A 22293-nucleotide genomic window follows, 5' to 3' on the forward strand; every position below is an offset into this window, starting at 1 on the left:
CTATCTGCAAGTAAAGTCTCTATTTTCACTTTAACAGAACACATGTAGTTTACTGTTGACATTAATGTCATATTTTAGAAACATTTCTAATTTCCTGGTACTTGTAACATTTGATTTTGAAAATACAGTTCTGGGGGCTGGTGAGATGGCTCAGTGGGTAAGAGCACCCGACTGCTCTTCCAAAGGTCCAGAGTTCAAATCCCAGCAACCACATGGTGGCTCACAACCATCCGTAATGAGATCTGGCGCCCTCTTCTGGAGTGTCTGAAGACAGCTACAGTGTACTTACATATAATAAATAAATAAATCTAAAAAAAAAAAAAGAAAATACAGTTCTGAGATTGTATTTTCAACTGTAGTGCTGGTGCATACTTGTAATCCCAGCAATCACAAGACTAAGGCAGGAAGCTCACCAGTAGGAGTACAGGAATCCTGAGCTCTATAGCTTACTGATTCAGAAGAAAGAAGTGAACAGGGGGGAAGATGTGGTCATACAAATAGACTTCTGTGCATTTGCTTGAACTTAGCCCATTTGGTATGTTCTTTTGTCTCTAGCTGCATATGTAGTAGAAGATGGCCTATTTGGCCATTACTGGGAAGACAGGCCCTGGTCTTGCAAAGATCATATGCCCCAGTACAGGGAAACGCCAGAACCATGAGGCGGGAGTGGGTGGGTAGGGGAGCAGGGCAAGGGGAGGGTATAGGGTACTTTTGGGATAGCATTTGAAGTGTAAATGAAGAAAATATCTAATAAAAATATTTTTAAAAAAGAAAAAAACAAAAAATAAGTTAAAATGGTTAACAATTGTTTTGTCTAAAGATGCTTTTAATGCCTCATTGAGTATTTCTCTTAATGCAGGAGGTTTTGCTGGAGTTGCTAGAACAGTGTGTGGATGGTTTGTGGAAAGCAGAGCGATATGAAGTAATTTCTGAGATTTCCAAGTTGATTATTCCAATTTATGAGAAGCGCCGTGAGTTTGAGGTAGGGGATGGACACATTGCCATCATTGCCTTCTATACTGTTTTGGTCTTGTTAAAACACTAATATCATGTTGTCCCTATCATTTTACTCTGATGTCTTCTAATGAAAATACTGGAATTTTATCACAGAATAAGTATTCTTATTTTACCCTTTTTGTTTGTGCCAGGGTGCATAGGACATTGAGCATAATTGCTCTGTTTCCAAGACTCAGTCCAGATTGTAACATTCCTCCCTGGACTGTCAAAACCACCAAATCTCCATATCACCAAGAATGACCTAAAAACATGAGTCTTTTCTTTGAACTTGAGTGCAGAGACTACAAAGTACTGGCTGACCATGATGAAGAAACAGTATGATGGCATTAATAAGCCAGCTGTGAGTGTCTAACAATGTGCCCTGCCAAGAAAACTGTTGATAAATTCTAGTGAAGAGCTGCTGCCATGTGCATGGGACAGAATTTTTTAATATACAAGTCTTTTGGCCCATATCATAATTTTCACTGCATCTGTACAAAAAGGGGAAAGAAATTGGCTTGGGATTCAAGCTATTTTGAGAGTAGATGTGGGATGATCTGAGTGTGGTGACATACAAAAACAAAAACCTGTTTTAAACTCAAAGGTTTTGGGAAGTCCCTGAAGCTGACCAGAGGTGCTAAGTCCCTCCCTCTCCAATATAAATGGTAAGGACTACTGGAAGACACTCTCAGACCATCTGAGCTGTCCAGAAGAGTCTCAGATCAACTGAGATCTCTGAAACAGACAGTCTTTAACCAGTTAAGCTACCTGCAAGTGTGCTCCAGGGTTTTAGTTCTCTTGGGCTTTCATGAGTCACGCCAGGGTAGACTTTTGATGATACAGCTGTCTTTGAGTCATTTTTGCTCATATAAGAGCTTATCTCACCCATACCTCTATTAGCAAACCACATAAAGCTCATTGATTCAACAGAAAAAAATGTTTGAAGATATTGACAAATAGAACTGGAGAAACAGCTCAGCGGTTAAGAAGCACCTGTGGCTTTTGCTGAGGACCTGGGTCCAATTTCCAGCACTCCCATGGTGGCTGAGAATCATCTGAAAATCCCGTTCCAGGGGATCTGATACTGTCTTCTGACCTCTGTAGTATACAGGCATACATGCACGCAAAATATCACATGCAGAAAAATTCATTTTAAAAAGGAAAGTTAATAAGTATACATAAATAGGTAAAATTCACATGTTCATATAATTTAAAATATTTTGCACTTCTGGGCATTGAACCCTGGCTAGGCAAGTTTTCTACCACTCAGCTGCAACCCGATCCCCTTTATTGCAACTTTTGAGGTGAAGTCTTGCTAATAGCCCAGGATGGCCTGGTACTGTAGTGGGTAGAGTAATACCCTGTCTCAAAAATAAATAAGGAACAAGAACAAAATAATAGTAAAAACTAAACATTGATAGTTTTTTCTCTCTTGCCTGTTGATCTTGATGATTATACTTAATGACTGCCAAAATCACAAAATTCTCTATTCTCATTTTTTTTTTTCAGAAACTGACTCAAGTCTATAGAACTCTCCATGGCGCTTACACAAAAATTTTGGAGGTTATGCACACCAAAAAACGACTTTTAGGTACTTTCTTTAGAGTTGCCTTTTATGGCCAGGTAAGTGTACTTTAGCAAAGTATATCAAGTTGTTTGACTTTTAAAATGTTTTCCTTTGACTTACTAGATGGCCTTTGTGTAGTTGTTTCTTCTAGAAGTCTTTCTTGCTATGTACACAGCAGGGCGCTCATTTTGTAATGTTCCAGTTCACTTTGCTTCTCTTCTCTACTTAGGTCAGGGATGCAAGGTATGAACTTCTCATTACTAAAATTCATGAAAAAAATACATGTTAGTTTCCTCCTTCTACGAAAAATATGTTTATATACTTATGAATTTGAGTACACACAGGAAAATATTACATGGGAATAATTAATACAATAAATAAAAAATAAAAGTATTTTCATATAACATCATCCCCTTCCAGACAATAATGTTTGTATGCTTGTGCCTTTGATAATTCTCAACTTATTCAAAGTTAGAAAGTTGACTATATGCTTGTGGAATTTAATATATTATTAATATACTAAAATTAAAATATTAATATGGTCTTAGAATTTCTATTTTTGTGTTAAAACACAAGTAATTAAAAGCAACTTTTGGAAGAAGGGTCTAAGTCAGCTTGCAACTCTCAAGTCACTCCCTTACTGAAGGAAGTCAGAGCAGGAACTCGAGCAGGGCAGGAACCTAGAGGCAGGAGCTGGTGCAGAGGCCACGAAGGGGTGCTGCTTTCCTGTAGAACCCAGGGCAACCTGCCCAAGGGGTGATCCCACCCACTGTGGGCTTGGTCCTCCTATATCAACATCTATCAAAAAATGCCCTACAGCCTTATCTGATAAGATATTTTCTCAGTTGAGGTTCCAACTTCCCAAATTACTCTAGGTTATATCAAGATGTCATAAACTAGGCAACATAAATATATTAAAACTAATATTAATAAGTATTATTTTAAGTATATTCAAATATGTTGTCACTAGTCATGCTGATTCTCCTTGAATGTTTGTTCACACAGTATCATTTGTTTACCTTTACAATAGTCTTTTTTTGAAGAAGAAGACGGAAAGGAGTATATCTATAAGGAACCCAAGCTCACTGGCCTTTCAGAGATTTCCTTGAGACTTGTGAAACTTTACGGGGAGAAATTTGGTACTGAAAATGTCAAAATAATTCAGGATTCAGACAAGGTAACTTGTGCCATGCATTTGAAAGCACTGTTCATTTCTCACAGGCCTAGCACATTGCTCCTGATTTGTGAGGGGGAAGCTGTCTCTAACTCCCTGGGACTAAGATTACAGACGTGCACTGCCCAAGAGGTCACATTCGAGGCCCTTCTGCCTACACTGGCAAGGCTGTTACTGAATCCCTGATCCCCCAATGTTTTCTTTTGTTTTTTGTTTTTTGGGGGGGAGGGCTAGTCTCAAACTCACAATAGTTCCCCCTGCAGTTTTTCCTGGTTTTGGATTACAGTATGGGCTAGATTTGCATTTCTAATGAAGTCAGTTTACAAAGAGATAGTTTGGGTCTCACCCTAAATATTATCTATCCTGTTAAGCCCTATCATAACAAGGTGTAAAAGGTCTAACTGTTTTGTGGGAAACGCACTAATCCTTCTAGACAGCCATTGGGAAATAACAGCCAGAGTGTTTGAGTCCTCACAGTACCCAGAATGAGAGCTCATTTCCCAGGTAGAAAGGACTTCCGCAGTGCAGAGTTTGTGCCTACATTTATTCAGTAACTTTCAACAAAGCACCTAAAGTCAACTCAACAACAGTTGACAAAGAAAAGTCTCACCTCTTTATTTCCTAGAAACGCCTGTATCTCTTGTGAGTTTTATAATCTTTAACATAGGCTTAAGAGCTTTCAAAGTAGATGTCACGATTAGTTCCAGATCAGTATTTGGCAATACCTCTCTATAAGTTTCACCGATTTTGTTTTGATTCATTGAATTAAGACAGTAGAAAATTCCCTGTCCTTGCAACCAGAGTCTCAGCTCATTTCCATAGGTGATGGTTAGTGAGACTCTCTGGACAACATGTGTCTTTCTTCTTCATTCTGCTTTAAAAACCTAGCCCCAGATGCTACTGAAAAACCACTGTGAGGCAACCAGACTTCTGATGTTATTTTATACTTCTCATAGGTGACATACACGAAGCTATTTCTATCCATATAAAATACAATCGTCCCCCCTCATAACTGTGGCTTCTACAGCCACAGAGTCAACCAACCATGGATCCAAATTATTCAGAAAACACTGCATCTGTACCAAAGAGTTGCAGACTTTTTGTTGTTATTTTGTTTTCCTTGGTTTTGAGACAAGCTCTTATTTTGTTGCCCAGACTAGTCTAGAATTCCCTATGTCACCCAGTGTTGTATGTCAGTATTCTCAGGAAGACATGAGCAAGCATCTACTCATCCCAGAAAGAAAACCAATGGCAGTCCAAAGTAAGGGTGCCACAAAGTGCAATTTATTGAATAGTAAGGTTTTTTCAGGATTTTTTTTTAAAATGGGAACAAGATAAGAAGTTACTTAGTAAAATAGAAATGACTCAAAGACCACTGTATCAACCAAAAGCCCAACCTCTGTATCAACCAAAAGCCCAACCTAGCATAAAGGACAGCTCACAAAAGCAGACAGCTTCCACAGATTAGAAAGTATCTTTTTCAGGCAACTAATATGGGCTGAGCTTCTTCCTGACAACTCAGCTCATCTGTGAACGTATCTCAGCAGTCCTTATTTATGCTTAGAAAAGGAGAGATAGAGTGAATGTGGTCAGTTTCAGGAACCCCATGAGGCTACTGAGTAGTTTACTTCTTTAACTGACCTTCCCTGCAAGATGGAATATTTTATATCCAAGAACATTGTGTCTCTTGAGGAGTGTCCTTGAAGATTGCAGTGTTTCACCTCCCTTTAGAATATCCTGTATCTTGGAGACCAAGATGGAGGGCTTTGTTTACCTTATAGGAAATTGTTACACAACACTCACCCTAGCCAAAATTTATTTTTCCCGAAACATTTTTTAACAGGATCTGACCTAGGTGGGACTGAAATGCAGGACCTGCCTCCACCTTCAGAGTGCTGAAATTATAGACATACATTACCATACCTGCAAGATGTTTTCTTTGTAACTGTTCCCTAAGTAAGAGAGTATAGCAAGCAGTTGCGTAGCGTTTATGTTGTAGTATGATCACAAGTCATCCCGAGATGGTTTTAAAGATGCAGAAGCATAATTTTTAGGTTCTCTGCAGCAATTTTGCCACTCTTTATAGGGAAGTTGATTTTTAATATATAACAGTAGAATTGAAGGCATTCTTGTGTGTGCTTGCGGGGCAGGGGGGACGGGGGGGAAGCTGGGGACCTAAGCTAATATGCCAAGCACAACAAAACCAAAACCAAAAGAAACCACTCTTTGTTTGCCAAAGAACAAAATCTGCTTAAAGTCACAGGCAATTTGAATAGAAGTTTAGCAGTGTCTTCCCGGATCTTAAATGTATGTGTCCTTTGGCCCAACATTTAAATCAATACAAACTTATCTCCATATATAAATGGGGCTAGAATCTTCACTGAAAAGAAGTCTTTCCTGCTATTTATACATAAACGGTATACTACTTAATATGTGCATGTATAAATATTTTAGGATTTGACATCCCACTTGAACTTTTTATTTTCTATTGATGTTTTCATCTTAGCCAAATAATTGCTTTGACTGAGGTCTTTTTCTAAAACTCCAGCTTTTAAACGTGAGAGAATTATTTTTGGGACTTTTGGCTAAAATAAGTATAATCAGAAAGACAGGTTAATGTTTCCAGAGCAACCTAAGTAAATAGGAGGGATTTAAAGAGGTTAACAGTGTTAGACATTTACTGTCCCCTGTCTTTATGCCTACATATATGGAGGATAAAATCATACAGAGACTGGTTAGGGGGCTGGATTTTTGTTGGCTTTCTTTCTTTTCTCCCTCCCTCCCTCCCTCCCTCCCTCCCTCCCTCCCTCCCTCCCTCCCTCCCTCCCTCCCTCCCTCCCTCCCTTCCTTCCTTTCTTTTCTTTCACTAGACAGACCATTGTGGCTGATAAATAACCAAGCTAGTAAACAAGTCACCTAGGAAACTAGGCAGATTTTGTTGAGAAGACACTGAAAGCAAATCCCGAATTTTCTCTGGAGTTAAGGAGAAATGCTAGAGAGTTCGAGAATCCACAAGTGAACCTTCAGCAAGGACAGCAGCAACAATTCTTGGCATAGAAGTTTGATGACTCATAAAATGACCAGCAACCATCACTAGACTTTTGGGTTATCTTGCTGCTGCTGCTGCTGCTGCTGCTGTTGTCACTGGGGATTGAACTAAATACCTTGCACATGCTAGACCAGCACTCCACCTTTTATGTCTTCAACATAGAATCACTGTTCTTTCTTTTGATCCCTTTCCTCTGCTGGCTAGGATTAAACTGATGTAGGTAAGGACAACTACTCTTGAAGGCTGAAGAGATGACTCCATGGTTAGGAGCACTTGCTTCTCTTGTGGAGGATCTAGGCCTCAGTTCCCAGCACACACATACTGGTTTACAGTCACATTTAACTTCAGATCCAGTGATTTTGTTGTTCACTTCTGGCCTTGGCAAGAACTACAAGTATTTGTTATTTTACAAGTTTATACAAACATGTCCTTGTGAACATACCCACATGTAGACAAACTCTAATACACATAAAATATAATATAAAAATAATAAAATCTTTCAAAAATATCCACTTGTGATATCAGACACTACTTGTGGATAGCCAAATTGATATACTACTTTATTGCATAATTAGGTAATATATTAAAATACTTAAAGCTATATAAATCTTTGAACTAAATAATTGTTTTCTAAAAATGTATCCTAAGGCAAACAATCAGAACAACAAAAAACCCTACACCATTTAAATTCATTAAACATTAAATGTTCACCAAAACATGATTTTCCATAGCAAAATGTAAGAAAATGACCAATATAATTCATGTGTGTTCATTCAACCATTAAAGTCATATTAAGCCACTTGTGGTTCACACCTATAATCCTAACACTGAAGTGGCCAAACCAGGAAGACAACTGCAAGTTTAACGTTATTGAGGGTTACCTAGAGAATTCCAAGGTAGCCTGAGATAAAGTGTGGAACCCCGTCTCAAATAATATAAATAAATAGTGTTAACGCTATTGTCAATACTCCAGTAGAAACTATAGTAGTTTCAGCATGTTTTTATTGAGGTAGACCTCACATATTGTACAACTATTTTAATAAATATTTAAGGAATAAGATTACAAAACTGTTCAATGTGAATCTCAATTTTGAGAACATATATGCATACAAACAATTGGAAAGAAATATGTGAAATGTAGAAAACACTAATTGCTGAGGACTAAGATTGCAGTGGTGTTCTCTGTTCCTCCTATATTTCTGTAGTCTCTATAGGTTTCTGTACCTTCCTTATAATAAAAGATAAATTATCTGTAAAACACAACTATAATCTCTCCCAGTAAGTGTACAATAGATCAGGAGCATAGTTGTAATGCCATGTTTCTTGTGTGGCCTCAAAGCGGTAAGCTGTACTATCATTTTCTTTTCATTGATTAAAAAAAAAATCTCTTTATAGGTAAATGCCAAAGAGCTTGATCCAAAATTTGCTCATATACAAGTCACTTATGTGAAGCCGTATTTTGATGACAAAGAACTCACAGAAAGAAAGACGGAGTTTGAAAGGAATCATAATATCAACAGATTTGTTTTTGAGGCCCCATACACATTATCAGGCAAGAAACAAGGTTGCATTGAAGAACAGTGCAAACGTCGTACTATCTTGACCAGTGAGTAGGAATCAATATGTTACTTTCATATCTGTCTTGATCCCTTCTCATATACACAAGTACCAGCTGGCCAGCAGGACCATGTGTCTGAAATGTGAATCATTTATTTTACAAGTTTATACAAACATGTCCTTGTAATAAACCATCGTTTTCCCATATGTTACTCCTAATTGCTTAGAGGTGTCTCATAAAGATAACTTTGTCCTTTCATCCTGAAGCAGGAGGAACTAGTTGGCACCCTTAGGATTTTTTTCTAAGAAAAGCATGGGAAGGCATAAAACAAGTTGATTCTGGGTTTTCCTAGAATTCTACTGAATAAATTATTTTCTAAAATTGGTTTTGTGCTGCCTCATCCAACCTTCGTATGACGAGGTCCTGGTCCAATTGTAGCTCATTGGGCCTTGTCTGGTCTGCGAAGCCTGCTCTTTTCTGAAGAGAAACGGAGGAGGAGGAGCAGTGAATTTGGGGGAGAAGGGAGGTGGGAGGTGGTCGAGAGGGGTGAATGGAGGGAAGTATATGAGAGAGGAATAAATACAAAGAAAAAAATTCTTTCATTGCTACTTTAAAAAATGGTCTTTGCATTTCATAGCTTCAAACTCATTTCCATATGTAAAAAAGAGGATACCTATAACCTGTGAACAGCAGGTGAATTTAAAACCAATTGATGTTGCTACTGATGAAATCAAAGATAAAACTGCAGAGCTACACAAGCTCTGCTCCTCTGTTGACGTGGACATGATTCAGCTTCAGCTAAAGTTGCAGGGCTGTGTCTCTGTGCAGGTATGTTGATTGGTTGCGCAACAAGCACAAAAAGCTGTTGATGTTTCTTTTGCTTTTGTGAGGGCACGGAGCAAGCATTAACTACTATTGTATGTTATGTTCTTATTGAGAGCAAAAAAAAAATCAATATTCTTGTTTTAACATAAGAAATAAATCACATTTAATTTATACGAATTTTGTATTATATCAGAAGACATTACGATAAACCTCTAAGGCTGGCCATGACCTGTATTATTACATCAGAAATCATTAACTAATTTATTGGTGTATCATTTTGCCAGATTAATCCCCTTAGTTAATGTTTTTCACACAAACTTCTCATGAGAAAAAAATAGATCTCTAAGCTGTGGGTTTCTTAGGTATTTTATTGTGTATCTGCTATCCCCTCAGCCCTTGGGGGTTTTAATGAAAAGGAAAATGCAAACTCTCCTTTTGATTACATGCTTGCCACACTATCATTTCTCTCTCATGTGTAATTTAGGTCAATGCTGGTCCATTAGCATATGCGAGGGCTTTCTTAAATGAAAGTCAAGCTAACAAGTATCCACCTAAGAAAGTGAATGAGTTGAAGGACATGTTTAGGTAAGTGTTAGTCTTCAGATCATACCTCTATTCTTTTCTTCTATTTTCTGTTAAAAAAAAATCGGAAATCAAAATATTCACTAAGTAAGGGTATTCTCTGCATTTGCAGTGATTAATCGATCTCCAAATTGCTCTTTAAGTAAGTGGTCAGGAACCATACGATCTGTTTCATACTCTGAGGCACTAACACTGCTCCTGTGACCCAAGGGATTAAATATACCAGCTTACTCTATTGCTTTGGATATTTTAAATGACACAAACACAAGGCTATATTCATTACACGATTTCCTTCGTTGCCTGATTGACCTTGCAGTCTAGCATTTCAGACCATGTAGGAAGGGGTGCAGTGGGGCTACAAAGGTTGCACAGGCTTTCTTCTAGTCCTTGTGTTGTTACTTCCACTTGGACTCTGCAGCTCTGGAGAATGCCTTTCTTTGTCTGCAGTGAGTAGCTCTGTAAGCTAAGGCTTCACTGAATGGTCAGGAAAAAGAAAAGTCTGACTCATATGTAAATAGAAATCAATTACAAAGCATGACTAATAGAATAAAATAGACTAAGGAGAAAGATAGTGACCTATAAGCTCGTTTGCTCCTGACTTTAATCATTTACTTTTTCTGTCTGCGACTCGTCATCTATTCCAGGTTGCAGAGTAACCTGTACTCATTCATTTACCAATATTTATTAATAGTGTCTGCCTGGCAGATACAAAGAACTCTACTAGTTGCTATGACAGGAATACAAAATATGTAGGCAATGAGGTACTTTTCCACTCTGTGTATCCACTCTTCATTTTGGGCATTAAACGCACAAAAAATAAGTGAAGAAACTTAACTTAAACATATGAAATAATGGGAGAAAAGACTTTTATGGCAGTTCCTCTACTTTGTCCCTAGTCCTACCAGGCCAAATACTTTACACACAATACTACTAGTCAAATAGTAAGCCCCCAAATAAATTGTGTTTGAATGAATGACATTAAATGACTCCATTAAGTTTCCTAGGGGGCATATGTTTTGAGCTAGGTATTAAATTATTTTTGTTTTGTATTGAGACAGGGTCTCACTATATAATCTTGACTAGCCCAGAACAGGCTATGTAGACCAGGTTGACCTCATATTCACAGAGACCCACCTGTTTCTACCTCCTGAGTGTTGGTATTAAAGGCATGCACCAGGCACTGAGCCAGGTTTTAAAACAGACCAGAAACCAGAAGAGAAAGATAAAAAAGAAAGGTTATTTGAATGTATTTCAAACTAAGGAAGTGACCATAACCAATAGTGGAAAAAAACAGAAAATTCCAATTTTTCTTTAAGAAAGTCATTGTCAAAGTAAATTGTCAAACTTATGGATGGTGATACTTTGTAAGAGTAAGTAACGTTTCTTCTTCTTTGTATCTTCATGTTCTTCCACAGAAAATTCATACAAGCATGCAGCATTGCACTTGAACTAAATGAGCGGCTAATTAAAGAGGATCAAATTGAGTACCATGAAGGGCTAAAGTCAAATTTCAGAGACATGGTAAAAGAACTGTCTGACATTATCCATGAGCAGGCAAGTGTTAACATCCTTAAAAGTAAGGACCGACTGGGGTCCCTAAAGTACTTCTTAACAAAATATATTGGTTTGAAATGTATTGCTCTAAAATTATTTAGTTTATATTTAATTTTCATTACATTGTAATTTATTTTCTTTGTATGAATGGATACATGTGTGGGTGAATAGGTGGCTATGTGTTGTATATGTGCTACAGTGTGCATGTGACACGACACCTATACTGTCCTGTGTGTACGAGTAGAGATAAAAAGAAAACATTCAGAACTCAGTTTTTCCTTCCATCATGTGGGTTCATTTATTCTTTATGCTATGACATCAAAGACAACTAGCTAAGCAAGTCTAAATTGATCTAATGATTGACAAGAGTCTCTCGGGGAGAATCCCAAAGGGGTGAAAAGATTAACTTAGTAGCTACGTTCCTAGATAATGTTCTTATCTTAGCTATAAGAAGCTAGATACTGGCAGTAGGGTGTGTGGTGGATGCCTTTAGTCCCAGCACTCAGGAGGCAGAGGTAGGAGGATCTCTGTGAGTTTGAGGTCAGCCTGGTCTACACAAGTCCAGGACAGCCAGGGCTGGTTATAGTGGGAAACCCTATCTTGAAAAAAAAACAAAATAAATAAAAAAACAAAGAATTTTAAAAAAAAAAAAGAAGTTAGGCCGGGCAGTGGTGGCACATGCCTTTAATCCCAGTCCTTGGGAGGCAGAGGCAGGCGGATTTCTGAGTTCGAGGCCAGCCTGGTCTACAAAGTGAGTTCCAGGACAGCCAGGGCTATACAGAGAAACCCTGTCTCGAAAAACCAAAAAAAAAAAAAAAAAAAAAAAAAAAAACAGAAAAAAGAAAAAAAAAGTTAGATACTGGCACTAGGGAAATGGCTCAGTGAGCAATGTGCCTGTTGCACAAACATGAGGATCTGAATTCAGATACACAGCACCTACCTGTAACCCCAGTACTTGAAGTGGAATGGAGACTGGAGGATTCCTGGAGCTCATTAGTCAGCCAGCCTAGCCAAATCCACGAGTTCAATAAGACTGTCTCCAGAAACAAAGTAGAGCCCAATAGAAGACACCCATTGTCATCCTTCTGGTATGCACCCACATGAACCCATGCACACACCCATATAAACAAATACATATATTACACATAAGCAAATACCATTACAGCTTTTTTTAACAAGGCAGTGTGATGTAGGTGACAGGCTGAATCACTGAGTGTTAGTATCAACTACAGCTACCTTAGGAAAACAGCTTGAAAAAAAAATGTCAACACCTGATCCTTTGCTCATAGGCAAATTCTGTCACCATTAAGTAATTACCACTTTTACATAGCCACTGATCCTTATAGAAATCCTGATCATGTTCCTAGACTATCTCTTGGGGCCCTAGAATTTGTGTTTACATATACTTTGCATATGGATTGCCCTGTTAACCATTTAAATCTTTTTATCATGTTTGTAAAAGTTGTGGCATAACGATCTGCTGTCTCACTGGGAGTATTTGAGGTTATCATAACACCTTCTTCCTTTCCCCGTGAATGAAAACATGGAATAAATAATACTTTTTCTCTCTGAACAAGGTTACATGGAGTCCAGACTGGCCTTAAACTAAAGCTAGGTTTGAATTCCTAATCTCCCTGCCTGCCTCTACCTTCCAAGTGCTGGAATTATAGGCATGAGCCACCATGCTAAGCTCCAGAGAACAGAATTGGAAAGCTCATTCTTACAGTCTAGCATGGTGTGTTACATCTGTAATTCCAGAGCTTAGTAGACTGAAGGATGAGGTTAGTGAGTTCAAGGCCAACCTGAATTACATATGGACTACATGCTATATAGTATGGGCTATATACATGGGCTATATAAGCAAGACACCATCCCAGGGAAGGAAAAAACTCACAAACTATTCCCAGAAAAAGAGTTCATTTGTCTTAGAATCTGGGTTTTAGTGATTGAAGGCAGTTGTTCCATGCGGGAGACTCTCACAACACAGAAGTTTATCTTACAGTATGGCCCAGTGAAAGGTAGAAAGACTTGTCAGACAACAAAAGCTAGCTAGCTTTCGGTTAACCCTCCTAGGTCTTTGCATTTCTTTGGTATGCTTTAATTTAAAGAGCTATGGGAGATTTCATCACTGGGTGTGACTTTGAGTTCACTTTTCTAATCATTGTCATCTGCTCACTATGGAGAACCAGGGTGGACCAGAATTAAGTGGTTAGTGAGGTCAAGTCCAGTGTCTTACATATCCATTCTTTTTGTTTGTTTGTTTGTTGTTTCTTATAAAGGAAAATATTTCCTTGGGGCTGGCTTACAGCTTCAAAGGTTTGGTTCATTATTGTCATCATGTTGGTGTGATACTGTCTTAGTAGGACAGAGCTTTTGCTTGTGTGTCAGAATCTACACATACATGGGGTCACGAATTGTTCATCCAAAGTACTGACTTTTTGCAAAGCCTTCCCAAGAAATAGACAAAGGATTTGTGCTACAGGGTATCTAACTTGAACCTGAAGCTCACCAATTCAGCAAGACTAGCTGGCCAGTGAGTCCTAGGGATCCTCCTATCTCTAACTCCTCAATGCTAGGGTACCACCATGCCCAGCTTTTTCTGTGAATACTAGGGATCTGAACTTAGGTCCTCATGCTTGAGCAAATCCTTCCACTCCTCAGAACTCATGCTATTAAGACAACCTTTGATATAGAAAGAGGATGAGAAACCAAAGGTATTCAGCAGACATTCAGGGCAAAAATTTTCTTTATCAAGTTCTGTAGCTGGAACCTTGAAGACTTGAGGGGCTTTCAGTGTTCTCTGTCTTCTTTTTGCCACCTTTACTAGCCTATTAGGTCTGAATGTAAATAGCAAGACATTTGTTGATGCTAGGCAGGGACTTTTCTGCTTCCATGACTGCATCTCACCCTCACCCCTTAGCACAACAGCAAAAGCACCATCACTCTCCTGAGGCATGACTTTTAGTAAATGGTGTACATAGTTTGTTTCTTTGAAGCCGTCTGCTTGATGAATCTCGTTTCTCATAATACATGGGGAAAAACAGTAACAATGACTCTTTCACAGAAGATAGAAAACAATTGCACATGCTGTTTTAAGCCTGTATACTGTCTGACAGTTACTTCATTTGCATGCAGCTGCATTGCCTAGTCTAGAATCCTAAATTATTCAAATTCAAGGCAAATTATTCAGTTTATTACCACTACTATGATCAAGATATTTAGAATGGTCATTTTGTCAGGTTTTTCCACTAAAAGCATGAATTTTTCAAATCAGGTGGCTACTTCCCACCTGCTTATATCAATTACTTTGTTAAACTATTGGTATTTTTCTTAGCTGAATACCAATATTTTAGGCCCTTGATATGAGCTAACATTAGCTAACCAAGAAAACTTTTTGTTTCTATGTGTTGCATGTTTATGTAAACCATTAACTTTATAGTAAATTTTATAAATGAATTAATATATTCCATAATCTATTAGAGTAAAAGAACATAAAAACAGCCATATCTGTTGAAATTGATCATGCTACCACAAAATAGACAAAGTGTATTTGAGTATATACTGAAATAAGAACTGTTCTATTGAGCCCAGTACTTGATTTCTTCAAAAAAGAAATGGCCTTAATATTCCTTGGCAGTTTTCAATATAATTTTTTACAGTACACCAAAGTGTAAAATAAGTTTTTATACCTATTATTTGGTATACTTACTTTAACTTTTGTTTTCCTTAATTTTGTGACCATAAAACTTTTTTAAAGAATAATTTAAGATTATTAATTGTAGATTTCTTATTTAGGTGGAGTCGGTGGTAGCCACTGTAGGATCTGGTAGGTTTTTCAACACAGCCTCAATGGACACCCCATTTGTTTGTCACATCTGACAGACATGAATAATTGATTCGTCATCAGTTAAATCTGTAGCATGCTTTTAGATTAGTGTCATGAGTTAAGATTTTTGTAAGATCAAATTCCTCTAAGATCTTTTTAAGCCTATTATTTATAACAACACAAATGATAGAACACAGTACTGTCATTTGTAGGCCAAGGCTTACTACTAAAGCTTCAACGCCAACTTGAAAACCTAATGTCCTAGTTTGCATACTGTTACTGTGTTAAAACAGTCTGACTAAAAGCAACACGGGGCACAAAGGGATTATTTGGCCCACACATACCTCTCACAGTCCATTATGTAGGAAAGGAATCATGAGCTGCTTACTGATGTGTTCCCCATGGCTTGCTCAGCCTACTTTAATATATACTAGGTTCACTTGCCCAGGCTGGTACTGTCCACAGTGGGCTGGATCTTCCTTCCATATCAATCACTAAAGGCCAGTCTAATGAGGACATTTTCTCAGTTGAGTTTCCCTCTTCTTAGATGACTGTAGCTTGTATTCAGTTAAAAAGAACAAAAGAACACACATGATATGCACTCACTGATAAGTAGATATTAGCCCAGAAGCTCAGAATCCTTCTTAGAAGGGGAAACAAAATACCCATGGAAGGAGTTACAGAGACAAAGTAAAGAGCTAAGACGGAAGGAAGGACTATCCAGAGACTGCCCCACCCGGGGATTTATCCCATAATCAGCCACCAAACCCAGACACTATTGCAGATACCAACATGATTTTGCTGACAGGACCCTGTTATTGCTGTCACCTGTGAAGCTATGCCAGTGCCTGGCAAATACAGAAGTGGATGCTCACAGTCATCTATTGATGAAACACAGGGTCCCCAATGGAGGAGCTAGAGAAAGGATCCAAGGAGCTGAAGGGGTCTGCAACCCTATAGGAGAAACAACAATATGAACTAACCAGTACCCCCAGAGCTCGGTCTCTAGCTGCATATGTAGCAGAGGATAGCCTAGTTTGACATCAGTGGGAGGAGAGGCCCTTGGTCTTGTGAAGATTCTATGCTCCAGTATAGGGGAATGCCAGAGCCAGGAACTGGGAGTGGATGGGTTGGGGAGCAGGGGGAGAGGGGAGGGTATAGGGGATTTTCAGAGAGGAAACTAGGAAAGGGGATAGCATTTGAAATGTAAATGAAAAAAACATCCAATTAAAAAATAAAAAAAATAAAAATGTATCTTATACATCAAACATAAAAAAATGAACAAAAAAAACCCAGCACACCCAATATATTTTAGATTTTTTTCCATTTGTGTGTATATGTATGCATGTATCTGTTATGTGGTAGAAGGAGGGATGTGTGTGTGTGTGTGTGTGTGTGTGTGTGTGTGTGTGTCTGCCTCATGTATACAGTGTGGAGGCAAGGAAAAAAGGGTGTCAGATCCTGTGGAGCTGGAGTTAGAAGCAATGTGAGCCTCCCAATGAGAGTACTGGTCAGGTCCTTTGAAAAAGCAGGAAGTGCTCTTAACCACTGAGCATCTTTCCAGCTTTGAAAACCCAATATTAGAAAGCCAAATCAAACCAAAAAGAAAAAAAAAAACCAGACCTGAACTAAGACCTGACTCAAAGAGAGGGAATATAATATGTATACTATTCTTTTCCTTTGTCTATTTCATTTAAGCGTAAAACCTTTCTTGCTTTGGCTTTTGACCACCTTAACTGGCTAATTTTTAAAATATGTATACCAACATGAATGTATACCTTCATATACATGTTGAAATATAATATTCACATTTTGTATTTCATTTGTTTATATTGATTAGTTTGTATAATCATATTTCAAATAGGCACTTTTGATTCCTACCTTCATTTAGTATTATTCCAAGTCTGCAGGGAAGGAGCACTTGAAAAGTCCCTGGGTGATTCTGAGAATAACTCTGTTAGAAGGTACATGGATGATCCATTACTCTTATCAAAGCTTTTGTGGTGACAAGTTAAAAGAGAATTCAAAGATCAGATCCTGTCTCTTTTAATTGAATTTTGCATTTCCTGACCTTTTATTTTCCTAATGAGTAACCAGATCTTTTCTGCTTTTTTGATACGCTGCCTTTGTAACTCAGCTGTGAAGACTAAAGCCGGTAATGTTATTCTTTGCTCTTTCTGCTTTTCGTCATTTTAAATAGCCCAGTGTCAGTGATAAATTCAAATATGCCTGTAATTTTATATACACAGTCCCTTTTTTGGCACTAATAGTTTCAGTTGGTGATAATTGTGTGGGTTTTGCTTTTGTTCTTTGTTTCAGATACTACAAGAAGACACAATGCATTCTCCCTGGATGAACAACACATTACATGTATTTTGTGCAATTAGTGGTACATCAAGTAACAGAGGTTATGGTTCCCCAAGATACGCTGAAGTATGAAGAGATTTGGAAGGAAATGGCAATGAGACTGACCTTTCTCAGGAATATTTGGAGCTGTGCAAATGTTAGCATTTAGAGATTTGATATGTGTGGAGTGTTGCCTCCTGACACCAAAATTGTCATGCTTTCATACAGGGTGCTTACGTATCTGTAAATATTTAAGCAACTCGAAAGTGCCTGAAAAATTGCAGCACTGTGCTTGCTTTGTACTTTTTTAGGTAAATCTATATGCTGAAAAGTAGAGCTCAAAACCATTCGTTCAATTTGCTTAGTTACCACTTACTAATAATGAGAATATGTAAAATTGTATAATGGAACCCAATAAAAGGTAACAAACTTATTTGTAATTCGAAGTGAAGGAAATAATTCTTTGAATTTAGGGTTATCATTGATAAGAATTTGAATTCATTATCATATAAATCCTTGGGCTAGAAAACATTTTTAAAAACCCACAGGACATGGGTAATTGAGGAGTGAATTTGAATTGCTGCCTGTTAGGAGTTAAAGCCAGGGTGAAAAACAAAACAAGACAAGACAAAACAAAACAAAACAAAACAAAACAAAACAGAACCATGCTTTAACAGGAATACCTGGAAAGAAAAGGATCGCCTAGAAACACCACCAGCCTTACTGCTTGCCATTTGATCTGAGGTCACTCGGCATCAGGGCTGATCTCTCTCCTGTATACAGCAGGAGGGATTTGTTGCCTGAGCTTGCTCTTTGAGGATGTCCATGAAGCTGAACAAACATCCTTGGAGAATCTGTAGTCTCTATATCCTATGTAGCTTCAAAGGTGTCCAGGAAGCCCAAGGGGTGACTGTAGTGGTGATTCTTTTCTCCAGTTGCAAAATTAGCAAGCTCTGTGAGAGAACTTGGTAGTTACTTGAGCATGTCTTGGATTAGTGTAGAAACACAGATTTAACAATGGCAAGCATGAACTATATTTGTATCTACAAAGGAATCTCAGATCTCTTCAGTAATCCGGGATAACCCAGGGTGTAAAGAGCTTTTTAACAGTAGAAAAAGCATAGATAAAACAGCTCATTTCATGCAAAATTTCATAGTAGCACACCACAGATGGCACCATGCCTATATATGGAATTGTTATTGTTACATTATTTATATGGTTTGGCTCCCTCGACAAGTAGCATAAACATTTTTTTTTAAATGAAATAGAAAGTAGTGTTAGCAACAGCCTTTGAACCATGACCAACACGCCATAGAACTCAGGATGACTCACTAGCTGATAAACTACACAAGTCATCATTGGTTTACCTGAGATGGAGGATCCAGTAATAGATTTAATATCTCTACCTCCCTGCCTACCCTCTCCTCCCCTATCTTCTGTGTGTGTGGGGGGGGGAGGAGGAAGGGAGAGAGAGAGAGAGAGAGAGAGAGAGAGAGAGAGAGAGAGAGAGAGAATGTACATCCTGAACCTTGGGCTTTGATCTGTTGAGTATAAAATATATCACTGATCATTAACCCAGTCCACCTTGTTCTAACAACATAATACTTCAACTACGGAAAGACAAAGGAAGGACCATGAAAAGAACAGCAGGTGTGAGTAAGTTTGTGCTCAGACTATGCTCCTGCCCTGGGAGTGGGTCAGTAAGAGTATACTTTATCTAGTCGACTTTCCTAATCCCTAAACACATAAAGGTCACTCCGAGTAATAGTATACCTGTTTATCTAAATCCTAATGGAAACTGAAGCTAAATTCTTCAAGGACTTTGCCTGTATGTGTCATTTGACAACGTCTCCAGTTACTTTCTGAGTGCTTCTTTTCATCAAGATACAATTCACATACCATACACATTCATTTGTTTGAAGTACACAGTTCACTTGATGTTTTAGTACATTCACAGGGTTGCACAAGCATCAACACAAATTTAGAACAGTTTCTCTCACCCACGAGGCCCATATGCATTAGCAATTCCTCCTCTACCCCCACCATTCAACTCCTCAGCACCAAGCAATCATTGTTAATCTGTTCTCCAAATCTATAGATTTGCCTCTTGGAAACGTAACGTATCTTTTTGTGCCTGGATTACTTCACATAGCACAAGGTGTCCATGTCCATAGCACATTCATATAACGTATATCAATCATTAATCCATTCCCTTCCATGCCTGAATAATATTCTTTCAGATAAGTATACTGCCTTTTATCTAGTCTTGGACATTTGGGTTATTTACATTACAGAGCTCTTAAGAACACTGTTAATCTGAACAAGAGTTTCCAGGTGCTCGTGTGGGTGTATTTTCAGTCCTCTTAGGCATAGATGTGCAAATGGAATTACTGGATCACATGGTAACCCTAACCTTTAAAGGACTATCCAAACTTTCCCACAGCAGCAACAGCAATTTGTGTTCCCCTCAGCAATGCACTGGGTTCCATGTTCTCCTAGCTTCTCCAGCAGTATTATCTGTGATTGTCATCCCAGTAGGATTAGTGTGGTTTGTATTTGAATTCGCCTGATAGATGACAAAGTTGAGGATTGTTTCACATGGATAGTGACCAGTTTTCCATTCTTTCTGAAACGACATCGATGTACCTCATTAGTAGGGTAAAATCAGGTCATTTATCTGTTAATCGTTGAGTTGCAAGGTTGCTTTTCTTTAAATATATTTTTGGTAGAACATTCTATCTCACATATATTATTTGAATATGTCTCCTGTTGCTTTTCTTTAAAGCAACAGGGTCTTACTAGTTCATTTGGGCTGGTTCTAAATGCCTAGGTTTAAGCAATATTCTTGTCTCAGCTTGTCAGTGGCAATTCGGGAGACAGCTGAATCCTGACAGCTAGAGAACACTCCACTTAGGTGTGGCCCACATCTTGATTTGCACCGCAGTGCAGAATTTCAGAATGAGTCAGTATGAAGCAAAGTTGGGGTTTATTTTTTGTAAAAAAAAAAAGACCCTCTCCCCTCACCTCTGTGTGTGTGTGTGTGTTCATGTGTGTCCCCACATGCATGGGTGTACACTCTTAATTCCTTTCTCTATGTTGTAAGTTTTGAAAGTGGAAAGTATGAGCTCTTTAACTTTGTTCAGTTTCAAGATTTCAAAAGCTATTCTGTTCCTTCTCCATGGATATTAGGATAAACTTATTGATTTTTGTAAAAAGAGAAAAGGCAGTGGGAGTTTGTGTAGAAGTTGTTGTAACTCTATAACTATAAGAGTAGGGCCATCTTAAAATATTAAGGGTGCAGGAACACTTGATATTTAAAATGTTTTTCCATTTATCTTAATTTTAATTCTTTCAACAGTGTTATATCACATTTAAAGTTTAGATTTATTTTATATGCATGAGTGCTTTGCCCATGTGTATGTCTATGTACCATGTGCCTCCTGGTACCCTGGAGGTCAAGAAAGTAGCACTTGACCCACTGGAACTGAAGTTACAGGTGGCTGGGAGCCACCATGTAGGTGGTAAGAACTGAACCCAGGTCCTCTGCAAGAGCAACAATGCCTTCTTAATTCTTAGGGAGTTTTAAAGTCTATGTTTTGCATTTATGTTTTATTTCATTCTTTAATTCCTTGGGCTTTTTAGTTTTTATGCTGTTGAATAAGAAATTATCTTCTTTTGCTCATTTCTAGCTTGTAGAGACAATTCTGTGACCTTTAATTAGATTCAGTGGGTAATTTGGGTTTCCTCCACTTAATATCCTATAATCCTCCTTTCTAATTTTTTTTTGAGACAGGGTTTCTCTGTATCACTCTGGCTGTCCTGAAACTCTGTAGATAAGCTGGCTTCAAACTCAAGAGATCTGCCTGCCCCTACCTCCTAAGTGCTAGTATTAAAGGTGTGCACCCACAACCCAGGCTCCTTTCTAATCTTGCTACCTTTTGTTTTATATTCGTACCTCATACCTCCCTAGAACTCCCTAACAATGTGAAATGACAGTAGTCAGAGCAAACATTTTACTCCTTATCTCTGGGGAAAGTGTGTCAGTCCTTTTCAGTATGGTGCCAGTTGTACAGTTTTAGTAGGTCTCTTAAAATGTAGTGCAGGAAGTTTCCTCTAAATGATTTGCATCTGTATCCTCGCGGATTCAGTTCTTCCTATGTTTCATATCAGGCTCAATTATCCATAGAATCCCTATATGTTATATGGAAATTAACACACAAATGATCAAGAAGAAATTAGACTCCAGTTTACATAAAGTCAGATATGATGCCAAGGTATCCTGCTTCTATATTTTCAGCTACTCTATACTCCTTCCTATGATGTCTTACATTAATATTCTGTGACTTTCCAGGAAAACCCAAAATAAGCTCATCTTCTAATTTTTTACGGGTGTGAAATTTGTGCCTAAACGTTTCATGTATTTCCTGAGAACCTTGCACAGAATAAGCACTTGAAGAGTCTCAAGGGAAGAAGTCTATGTTCTAGACACTGATCTAACGCTTCCGGAGCCCTTTGTAACGAGCAAAATGACATAGACAGAGAACCTGGCCCTCAGCGAGGTTGTTCTTGAAGGAGATAGGAAATATTATTTCTGTAAAACAGATAACATATTGCAGTTCGAAGAAATAGTAGCCGGTAGTGGTGGCACACGCCAGTAGGATTTGCTGAAGGAGGCAGAGGCAGGAGGATCACGAACTCGAGGCCAGCCTGGGCTATACTTTTAGCCAGGCAGTGGTGGTGCACGCCTTTGATCCCAGCACTTGGGAGGCGGAGGCAGGCGGATTTCTGAGTTCAAAGCTAGCCTGGTGAGTTCCA

The 22293-nt window shown here is 38.3% G+C and overlaps 1 protein-coding gene across 3 annotated transcripts in view; it reads left to right on the plus strand.

Moving 5' to 3' along the window:
* The window catches only part of Dock11 (dedicator of cytokinesis 11), a 180794-nt gene extending 162897 nt beyond the window's left edge, over positions 1–17897 (plus strand). For 2 of the 3 annotated variants that reach the window (XM_029473424.2, XM_021154032.3), the window contains 8 exons: positions 860–982; positions 2506–2619; positions 3594–3740; positions 8182–8392; positions 8982–9172; positions 9654–9754; positions 11167–11305; positions 17451–17897. In XM_029473424.2, the coding sequence (XP_029329284.1) occupies positions 860–982; positions 2506–2619; positions 3594–3740; positions 8182–8392; positions 8982–9172; positions 9654–9754; positions 11167–11305; positions 17451–17570 (1146 nt within the window). In that variant the 3' untranslated portion in view covers positions 17571–17897. Of the gene's footprint in view, positions 1–859; positions 983–2505; positions 2620–3593; positions 3741–8181; positions 8393–8981; positions 9173–9653; positions 9755–11166; positions 11306–17268; positions 17287–17450 lie in introns of all 3 variants that reach the window. The other variant, XM_085838173.1, reaches the window with a different exon arrangement.
* The last annotated feature ends 4396 nt before the right edge of the window (positions 17898–22293 follow it).

This window comes from Mus caroli, unplaced genomic scaffold (genome assembly GCF_978045245.1).
Source record: "Mus caroli unplaced genomic scaffold, Mus_caroli_1 scaffold_5, whole genome shotgun sequence".
Taxonomy (NCBI): Eukaryota; Metazoa; Chordata; class Mammalia; order Rodentia; family Muridae; genus Mus; species Mus caroli.